Source organism: Pagrus pagrus (genome assembly GCF_965226575.1).
Source record: "Pagrus pagrus genome assembly, chromosome: 21".
Classification (NCBI taxonomy): Eukaryota; Metazoa; Chordata; class Actinopteri; order Spariformes; family Sparidae; genus Pagrus; species Pagrus pagrus.
Window position 1 is genome coordinate 9,783,727 of NC_140208.1, and position 11,193 is coordinate 9,794,919.

General features: G+C 41.6%; 1 protein-coding gene across 1 annotated transcript; it reads left to right on the forward strand.

Moving 5' to 3' along the window:
- The first annotated feature begins 1,756 nt into the window (after nt 1–1,756).
- qrfprb (pyroglutamylated RFamide peptide receptor b) lies at nt 1,757–11,169 on the forward strand. The gene is made up of 6 exons (XM_084342341.1): nt 1,757–2,276; nt 5,295–5,453; nt 6,395–6,456; nt 7,943–8,178; nt 9,156–9,253; nt 9,678–11,169. Exons 1-6 carry the CDS (start codon nt 1,883–1,885, stop codon nt 10,079–10,081), a joined length of 1,353 nt encoding a protein of 450 aa, XP_084198467.1. The 5' UTR covers nt 1,757–1,882; the 3' UTR covers nt 10,082–11,169.
- The last annotated feature ends 24 nt before the right edge of the window (nt 11,170–11,193 follow it).

An 11,193-nucleotide genomic window follows, 5' to 3' on the forward strand; every position in this document is an offset into this window, starting at 1 on the left:
AGACAAAGTATAAACTGGAACAAACACAGCTCAGCTTCTCTGTTCTGTAAGAGCTGTAAGCAGTTACATAAAAGACTTCCGGAGAACAACTTTGAATAGCGGGTGTACTTTGAAATATGATTAAACACTCCGGCAATTGCACCTCACTTAAATTGAACTTCTCAGGATGTCAAAATGACATTTGAATGAATCACAAAAGAGCCCATAGCGCTAAAGATACAGTACAAGCTCCCCTGAGAGGTATGGGCTGAAGCAAATTGCAGTTCGCCGCCCATATAATTACTTTCTAGATGAGACACGTAACAACTCTGCTGCCAGCACTTATACATGCACAGAAAGATGTAGGGAAAGCTCACTTTTTGAAAGCAGAATTTGTCAAAATGTCGTAAAAAAAATAAATAGCTTGCACCAAGAATATTTAACTAACAAATGAGAAGAAATTCATTTTGACGTGCCATTATGCATTTTTTCCCACCATTAATATCTACTCTGACCTCTTACACATTAAATCAAATATAAAAAGACTGTTTAAAAAGCCTTGAGCCCTTATGAGGCCCTTGACATCCTTGAGACGCTCGTCTTGGACCTCCTTTGTGTTTGTGCATGTGGGTCCTCACCAGAGTGTTTGCCTTATACATAACAATAAAGTATTTTGTGGCATTGCATTGTGAGTACTGTAGGCACCAAGTTTTAAAAAAGCAGCCCACTGGTCTAGCATCGCCGCTTATAACAGTGTTGGGACTGATAAGACCGTTTAAAAACAAGTGAGGAAAACATTTTTATTCCACTCTCTTCTTTTTCAAAACATGTTTCTACATTACCCACAATGCAGCTGAGCCACAGAGTGACATCACTGGAGGCAGTTTGTCTGATAACATGCAGCTTCCTCCGGAGCCACAAAAGCCTTTATGCTTATTTTTTCACATATCTAGTAGTCCTCCAAAATACCTGTAAATATATTTCATTGTGTTAAATGAGTGGAGTTACCCTTTAAAGTACCACAAATAAGTATTCATTATGCATTATAGTAAATATTTTTATTTTTTATGACTAAATAAACAAACTATCTTCGTTTTCATGACTTTATAAACTGCATAAACAAACTGACCTTATAGGACAACACCATTTCTTTGTTTATATGTGGCGGACCCTGCCACCTTTCTAGCTTCAAACAGTGTTCTGGGGACCTTATTTTCCTCTGAGAACTGCTTGTTTATTCAGTTATGAACAAAATAAATATTTATAAGTTTGTATTATTACCTCATTAATATTGTGAATATTAAAAATGAATTTAAATTTCTTCTCCAAAACTACATAGCGCCCCTTTTAAATAAATACATTTTTAAAAATGGTTAAAAAAAATTTAAATTATATAATTATTTTATAATGTATTTTAATTTTTATGTAATTATCTATTTAATGTTGACTAAAATGGTTTTCCATAGTGGAGTAGCATAAAACAGAAATAAAAAATACAGTACAAGTGGCTCAAAATTGCACCTAAGCACATGAGTAAATGTACTACGTTACTTTCCTCCACTGAGTAACATATAATTGTGTGTTTCCCTGTTGTGTCCACTATAATAGATTTAAAGCGCCACCCTAACATCATTACTGACCATGCAGGAAAACAAATTCATACATCACACATGAGATTTTCGCCAGCAGACCTGTCATTGGTGGTCACCAGCTCAGCATGGACACACACACACACACACACACACACACTCACACAGAGCAACAGCTGCAGCAGGCAGCAGCATGTCCTGCTGGCTGAAGGAAGCAGCGCAACACAGAGACGCATCTGTGGCTTCAAGAGAAGATTTATTCTCTGACTCTTCATTATTTTTCCCACTTGTGACTTCTTGCCTCTGGTTACGGGATGGCAGCAACAGCAGCAGCAGCATCAGCAGCTGCAGCCTCGACAGATTCAGGAGACAGGAGCAACAAGATAACCCCCGAGGTGCTGCAGGAGATGCTCCAGTACTACAACCTGAGCCGCCAGGAGTTCATCAGCACCTACAACATCCAGCCGCTCGTCTACATCCCCGAGTTGCCCTACAGCGCCAAGACCACCTTCGTCATCATGTACATGGTGATCTTCGCCATGGCCCTGGCTGGGAATAGTTTGGTCATCTACATAGTTGTGAAGAAGCGCGCGTTTCAGACGGCGACGGACATTTTCATCTGCTCCCTGGCGGTCAGCGACCTGCTCATCACTTTCTTCTGCATACCCTTCACCCTGCTGCAGAACATCTCCTCGGAGTGGTTCGGAGGTGAGTTTGAAACCTTCCCAGAACTTTTAGATTTCACGCTTTTAAAGACCACGTGGCGAGCAAAGAAGCGTTTTCCACAGGGCAATAAAGTTTATTTTATTTTATTTTGAAAATTGATGATCACTGATCCGAGAAGTTCTAGTCTGTGAGTGTCTGTCCAACTTCACCCAAAGTGCACAACTTTACTCTTATTTGCACTTGGGACGACTTTAAGATAAGAAAATGCAAACATGTAGGCTACCTGTTGAATGAGGACGCACAGTCTTATTATAAATGCGCCAATTTAAAGGTGCATCACGTAGTTTTGGAGAAGAAATCAGAAGAGAAAGATCTGCATTGACTTGTTTACTATTATTCCTAAACAAACTAAATAAACAATCTGTCTTAGTGTCCGTGCCTTAATAAACTGAATAAACAAACTGACCTTAAAAGACAACACAATTTCTTTGTTTATATGTGGCGGACCCTGCCACCTTCCATCATCAAACAGTGTTCTGGGACCTTATTTTCTTCTGAGAACAGCTTGTTTATTCAATTATGGAAAAAATGAACATTTCTGTGTTTTATTACCTCATTAACATTCAAAATGTTAAAATTCTGAGTTGTAATGTACAAGCACATTAATAATGCAGTCTGTCAAATGTGTTATTAACTCAAAAAAGCAAAGTAATTATCATGTCATTGCGACTCAAAATAACTGAGTGAGCAAAACCACAAACTCTGCAAATTACAGTATGTCGATCAGGCAACAAAACACTGATATGGACTTCCATTTCTTTTATTATTCTAACTATTTATTTCATTGCAATGGGTGCGCATTAGTCTCTAAACCTGTTTTTATACCGTGTTTTCAAAGCACTGTGACTTGTGTTTTGATTTGTTTGAAAGGTGCCTTCCTGTATAAATAATCTCTGATCGAGTGATATCAAGGACTTAACAAAGGGAGCTGAGGGAAGCTGCAGCAGGAGCTGACACCTCTAAATGTCAGATTGAGCCCTCGGGTCTCCTCAAGGGTTAGAAATAATAGAAACCACAGGTTGTTTTTGTTTTTTTTATTGAGTCACAAACCTGAGGCGACCACCAGCAGGTGGTCAGCCCCGAATCTGTGCCACTAGAGCACTCAGTGCATTGATGAGTGCACAACTCTGACGCATTTTACAGGCTGTTTCTTTTATTTGTTTTTCACAAGATGCACTTTCTAGCTTTTGTGTAAGCCAACAAAAACCAAGCAACTGACAATATAATGAACACTGATCCAACTGTAGCCTTATGTATTGCTTTGCAAGGCTCTTCTGTTGATATGATGGACGCCTGACTTTATACTATACTCTTCTACAAAGCACCAGAAAGCAATTTTTCTCCAAAGAGTCTTCTCAACGTCAGCAGAAAATAAGCTTTTACAGATGAAATATAATTACATGGCCAATATCTGTAACACCATCCTCTGGTACACACAAGAACACTGTATATAGATATGCACTTAACAACACAGAACAGCTGATGTGCAGCGTATCGTAGCAATAGAAGCTGAGCTCAAAGCATGCGCTCCTATTAAAATGCGCACAATGCGTCACAATTAGTTTCAGGAAGAAATATTTTTGTTGGTCAGTGTCACCAGGGTTTCAGCTCTGTCCTTCGTTAACTGAGAAATGTGTGTCACGACTGTGTTCGGGTGTCGTCAGGGATGGTGGCTCTGTCGTTTCAATTAAACCTGGCAGGCAGGGTCGTGGTCGTGCACCTCCCACTTTTCGTACCCAGGCACGTGCTAGATTTACTATATATTGTCACGTGTGTAGACAATATGAGGTTTTTGTAATTGTTTGTGTCTGTTGCTTATCTTTTCTTTACATTGAGAACGTTTGCACTCTCTGTTGCTGACATATAATGAGCGAGACGATGTAGTTTGCTGAGTGGTTTTGCGCAAAACTGTTTTTTTTACTGTCTATAGTGGACAGAAACACTGTGACGTCACCCGCAGGTTTCTGAAGAGCCAGAATGAAGCAAGTGGTAAGTGGTGCAGGGTGTATGACTCTGCCTAGCTCCCAGATAATCAAAAAAATGGGCGAAGAGGTGGAGCGTGGATGGAGCTGAAGGGAGTCTATTAACCTAGCTCGAAGCTGCCAAGCTAGACAAGGCTAACAAACCATCAGTGCTCACGCTCATAGAGATTTATCTCTTGTGTGAGTTCAATCGCTGAATCATCCGTGCTTATTTGAGTTAGTTGCGTCTGTGTTTGTGTTCAGTTTTGTTTCTGACCGAACTCAGCACTCACCAGACACTCAGTTTCTTTTGTTATCCTGCTGTCTTTTCTTTCTCCCATCTGTTCTCTGTACGTTCATCAAGCAAAGTACATTTTCCCTCCAATTCAGCAGTCAAATAGAGAATTAGAGTACATTGCAATGGATTTCAGCCACTCCACACTCGCTGCTGAAGAAATTGAGAGGCGAGATTGAAGATAAATCCACTTCTCAATCCCAGAAGTTTATAAAACAGACTCTGTCCTGTCCTCGACTCTGGGTGTTTATTCTTCCGGAAGCTCTGGGCTCCCTGCTGTCTCCTCCAGAGCTCGACGGTCTGCTGTTGCTCGATAATGCAAGACACTGGTGTCTGTGACTGGAGAAATAAGCTATAGAGACCAAAACTGTGTTCGTGCCAGGCTGTAAACAGCCCCGGAGGTTGACATTTGGTCTAAGACTGTGATATGAAAGAGCCAAGAGAGTAAACTGAGCTGATCCCCAGGGGGAGACAGCTGTTACACAGGACAGCGAACCCCAGGCATTGTTCAGAGGACCCGAGGGGCCTTCTATATGATATTAGTAGATTACTGATATAGTGGAGTGAGATTATTAAAAGCCTTATCGCCAAAGAGAAGTCAGTGAGGTGACGTCCACACCGAAGTGACAGCTTTCCTCTGTTCCCTGTCGAACAAAAGGAGTGATGTGAACTGAAATAGACATGCCTGATTATCTCTGCTGCTGCTCACTGCCTCTTTGTTTCATCCCTCTGATTTTCCTGCAGGGGTTCTCGTTTGCAAGACGGTGCCCTTTGTACAGACGACGGCCATAGTGACCGGCATCCTCACCATGACCTGCATCGCCATTGAGAGATACCAGGGCATTGTCTACCCGCTGAAAATGAGGAGGCAGTACTCGTCCAAAAGAGCATACAAGATGCTAGGTATTCAATGTCTGGAAGAGTGTCTTGTTAAGCTTGTAGGAGTGGGTGTGTTTGTTTTTTTCATGTGCCACACACGTTAACAATGGCAGCCAAATGAATACTCTGATTCTGGGAAATTCAATTAAAGTAAAAAAAAAACTCAACAAAGGCAGAGCGACAAAGGTGTTTCACAGGGCTGCATGGGGCTGAGTTGGTTGTCTCCCTGCTTGAATGGGTTTTAAGCGTAATGTTTACATGTTTCTTCTTTTGCCATCATTAAAAATAGAGCTGGATTAACCAATCCGCTTGCTTGAGGAGCAGGTTCACACAGAGCGTTATTGAGATTTAGTAGGGGAAAGAGAAGAAAGATTGCTCATTAGGCATTAGAGATGAAAAGAGTACTGTAAATATTATACAGGGTGCATTTTATATGGGTAAGGTATATAGTTTATCGCCACTTAGTATTGCCGATTGCAAAATAATATTTACTTTTCAACTGTAAGAAATGTGCATATATTTGTCACAGCTCTTTAGTGATGAAAGGGTTGTTAAGAGTTACTGGATTTTTCCTTTTTAATCTGAAATTCAATCAATATTAGCGCTCAAAAGTGAGAACAAAGCCAAACTGCTCTTTAATTTGCGTTCCTCTAGTACACCAGAAACCTCCCTCTTTTTCACAACCTAACATCGGCAGGTGTGGTGTTGTGTGTTAAGACCTGTGGAGCTGAAAGCAGAGAAAGGCAGAGGAACCTCACAGAGACTCATCGTGATTGGCAGCCTGTTAATTACAGGAAAGATTACTTCAGTTGTGCAGCTGCTTTGACTGCTGTTTTGCATTACTCACCTGCAGGTTTCTCTCTTTTAAACTTCCAGGCACCTGCTGAATGTGTAAAGCTGTATTCTCTGCACACAATTTTAATCTCATCGACAGTTCGTTTGTGTTTTATCTCTGTGTCCTGCAGGGCTGGTATGGATCGCCTCACTGATAGTGGGTTCGCCGATGTTGTTTGTGCAACAGCTACAGGTGAGCGGTGCCCTTCAAAGCAAGCCATTATCTTGCATTTTATGTAGCCTCTTTCAGCTGTGACTGCAAAAAAACACTCCTACTGTACAGCTGAATATCAGAAATACTGATTCAGCACTGAAGAGCATAGAATTGTTGTGAAGTCGAGACTGTAAATATAAAGATCTACTTGCTTTTAAAGCCAAAGAATCAGAAAAACAGGAGAAACTGTGGTGGTAACTGAAGAGTTTTTGGACTACGACTTAGACTGCATTTGAATATCAAGCATCAGTGATGTAAACACAGAGTCCACCTCTTTGTCGGCTTGCAACACTTGTCCGTCCGACAAGTGCAGCAGCTTGATTCGGGATGTAGTGGTGGAGACAGGTCTCTGTAGAGATGTGGGCACAACAGTCTCTGATTTCCTGTTGTTTGGCCAGTCCTGCCAGTCCATTTAATTTTCCTACGACCTGCCAGGAGCAGCCTTGGAGATTAGCATAGATCAGCATGGCCCGTGTCCCGGCTCTCTTACTGTATTTGCTGTGATGTATCTGTCTGTTCTGGTGGAACTGTTGTTGTTCTACAATGTTGTGTGTCTGAGAGTCCTTGACTTTTGTTTTGCATTGCTGTTTTAGTGGACTTCAGTGGCTGTTTTAGTATTTAGTGGACAGTTTTAGTGGACTCATACTATAGTGAAATTCCTGATGATGATGTTAATTTATGCAGCTAAAAATCTTGCCGATAGTTTTCCGACCAGTGTTGTGCACTTGGTATTGAAGGGATGTTGTTCTTGTTTGGCAGATTACTGTCTGTTGAATATTGCCTTGCATGGTCTCTCTGTCTCAGCGGACCAGATGTGGGTGTTTTCATGAATATTCTACCTAATCTGCTCATCTTTGGCTGCTGCAGCAGCTTCTGTGACCAGGAGACAAATCCGGGACACAGACTGTCAGTCGCTACAATATTATCCCTCTTATCTAGCTACCCTCTCTGGCTCTCATACAAGACCCTTCAGTCCCAAGGATTCCACTCCACCGGCTGGTCCTGAGAGTTGCCCAACCAGCTCATATCGAAAGCAAAAGAAAATGATAACAAATATTTGACAAAAACACCAAAACACAAAGTAAATTAGAAATCATTTTGGCCACGACTACAGAGGAGATGATAGCAGAGTGCCTGACCTCAGCACTAAATGCCTCTAAGTGATTAAGAGTGTGTATATTCAAACTGTATGTTATCTTGAGTCTGTCGATCTCCTTCTGCAATAATGTAACCTAAACATTCTCGCCAATAAAGCTTATTTCTATTTGATAGCATATAAAAAATAAAATAAAAACTCACTGTTGAGTATCAACAAAACAACGCACGTCATCATTTTTTTATTTGATAAATGAACGATAAACAACAGAGCATGACACAAATATTTCAAAGTGATATCACAGGTTGCACGCCAGATTGTCCTTGATTGTTCCTCCAGGACTTAACCCTCGTCTTCCTCCCTCTCAAGGTGAAGTACGACTTCCTGTACGATCACTACCACGTGTGCTGTCAGGAGAGTTGGCGCTCTGTGACTCACAGGCAGGTGTACACCACCTTCATCATGGTGGCACTTTTCCTGCTCCCTTTGGCAGCCATGCTGTTCCTCTACACGCGCATCGGCATCGAGCTGTGGATCCGCAAGAGGGTGGGCGACTCCTCGGTCCTCAACACCATGAACCACAGAGAGATCAATAAGATCTCGAGGTAGGTTACACAGCAGAGACACATCCAGACGTATTAATATTTGTGTATTCTCAACACATACAAATATTTAGTATATAAGCATAATCTCCTCACAGGGTATTTTTGGCTTCTTTTCTGAATTCCAATTAAAACAGTTGCAAGTGTTTGCAGCTGGGAAGCCAGCGAGGGATCACATCCTTGTTGTTGTATTAGCAACTCCCACTGGTGAAGGGGATTGAGCGCTGCTCGCATCGTGTTTCCTACCAACACTTAATGTTGGTCGGTTAAATAGTTGAGTTTAGATGGTCATTTTGTGTATACATTATGTATGAATTGTGGAAGGCCGGGGAAAAATCTTTTTTTCTGGAGAATACATGTGACAGGCAAGCATTCAAAATGCCAGAAGTGCCAATGTTTGACCTTCACTGTGCAGATGAATGTTCAACATCAGAAGGCTGTTTTCACATTCATCTGCTCAAAGAGGAATATCACCATGCTCGCTTGAAGTTTGAGTTTAAGAGGAACAAATTGTATTTTTATTTTTTTTCTAAGACAGACGGTCCAGTATGCAAATTACACCCCATCTAACAAAAAAAGAGGCAGGGAAAGGAAAGTCCAAGGAAAAAACTCAAGAGAGATACAAAACTGAAGACAAACCAGAAGCCACTGAGATTCAAATACAAAGGACACACAAGGACTGGGTAACGGGCACAGGAACACAGGAGACACAGACGAACCAACAAAGAGTGAGAGGAAAACAAAGGCTAAAATACACTCAAATGATTAAATAATGGAAGACAGGTGTACACAGAAAAAGGGCGGGAAAAAGACAAAGACAGGAAGCAGAACACCGGGATATAATCTACAAAATAAACAGAAAACCACTTACCAAAAACCCAAACCATGACAGTTTAGTGTTGCCTTGACTACTCTGCACTTTTACAGAATAATTACAGAAAAACTACATCTTTGATTTCTAATAACTTCACCTCCTACAGGAAAAAGAAAAGAGCCGTCAAAATGATGATCACCATAGTTCTGCTGTTCACCGTTTGCTGGGCCCCTTTCCACACGGTCCACATGCTGTTTGAGTACTGTAAGTATTGCTGGAGTCATACACATACACACTTCACCTCACCGTGCTTTCAGTGCTATTTATTCATCTAGTTGAGTTGGATTGTGAGCTGTAGTTTCCCAGGTGAACACACCAACCTCTTGGGCTGTCATAAGCTGCAGTGTCTCTGGGCTAGTTAGTACCTGTCCGCTCTGTCTTGCCCAGAGACACTACAAGTTAACAGTTTGAGCCAAGCGTAGAGAATTCAACCAATGAAAGCAGAGTAGAGCGGACTTACAAGAAAACCAGAGGGTGCACCAAACCAGTTTAGATGGATAAATACCATTACACGTAAGGGAAAGGGAAATTGTGTTTGATTTTGGGGTGAACTGTCCCTTTCAGCGCACATTGCCATAATTCGAAGTCTCTGTCAAGTTAATCATTTTGACTTCTGTCTCTTGTCCAGATGACCTGGAAAACAAATACGACGGAGTCACACTTAACATGATCATCGCCATCGTTCAGGCCATCGGCTTCTTCAACAGCTTCAACAATCCCATCGTCTACGCCTTCATGAACGAGAACTTCAAGAAGAGCTGCGTCTCCACCCTCTCCCAATGCATCCGAAAACGCAACCAGCAGGGCCGCGCTGCGGTGGCGCCCAGGCTGAGCGTGCAGTTCGTCAAACCCCAGAGTAGAGAGGCCTTCCTCCAATCAGATGAAGGTAACAGCTCAAAGCAGAACTCGGCAGAGAAAGCCCCTGGAAGTTCCTCGCATGGAGAGAGCTCGCTGGAAATTATTGGCCTGGGTGAAAAAATCTCCACCATCCAAACAGAACTCCCGGCAAACACCTCCTCTCAGGTCAAATGAGGAGAACCGGGCTCAAGGTTCAGGTGTTTATCTGTTGAACTTTACTCTCGTTTGCTGCCCCTTCCAGCTGCAGATGTGTAGGATGCAATTATCACAGCTGCTGTTCAAACGCTTAAAAAGTCCAACAGCTTGAAGCCATCTCTGTGGGGCCAGTAGTGAGTGTTTGTTTCATTCTGGTAAGGAGAGCAGCAGCAAGGAAGGAAGCAAAGGTCCAAAAAGAGGCCATTTTCCCTTAAAGTCTGCCCTGGTCAGACAATATAACAGCAGGTTGTCATGTGAAGCACAAAAATAGTTTCTGTTGAATGTCTCTGCAGGACATTCAACCTCTCAGAAGGAACCATGTTCAATCTCATCCCAAATGGGCACAAACTGTTACCGATGGAAACCGTCTGGAAACACAACACAGAGGGCTATGGCTTAACAGAGCCACACTTTCAGCAAAGGATGACCGAGATGATGCCTCTGCTTTCACTGCGCGGCTAAATGTGCACTCAGCTCACACAAAATGACTCTGTTGCAAACCTGTATTTTCTTAGTGAGACCTGTTTTTTACCGTGAAGTCTCTTGGACGTTTTTGTTGCTTTTTAAATCTTTCAGATCAGAGAATGAAATACATCTTACTGATTTTCGGTTCAACAGCTTAATGATTTTGTGATTTATTTTGAATTTTTGCTGCTTAACTGAGGAGGAGGAACCTGCAAGCACAGTGCAGTTTGGTAAAGATTGAAATAGAGGAGCACATATCGAGTTATTTGCACTTCACGCAGCCCTTAAATCACTGTACAGGGGACAAAATGGTGTTTTTAATGTTACTAAATGGTGTTGTGGACAATATTTTTGTAATGTTGATGTCTTAATGAGACTCCGGTGAATGTAATCATTTTGTTGTATATTTAAAGGTTATTACACATTCTGTATTTATATGTTCGGTAATGGCAGCTTGGCTTTTATTCATGGTTCTGTGCAGATTGTTGATTTTAAAGTTGTTTTCAATTTGAAGAAGATGTAATCACTTGTTTAAAGTAAATGTCTTTCTTTTGAAATGCAGATCAGAATATATTTCTATTGAATAAAATGAACAACTTGTTTCCTTGTTTTCAGCACACATTGTG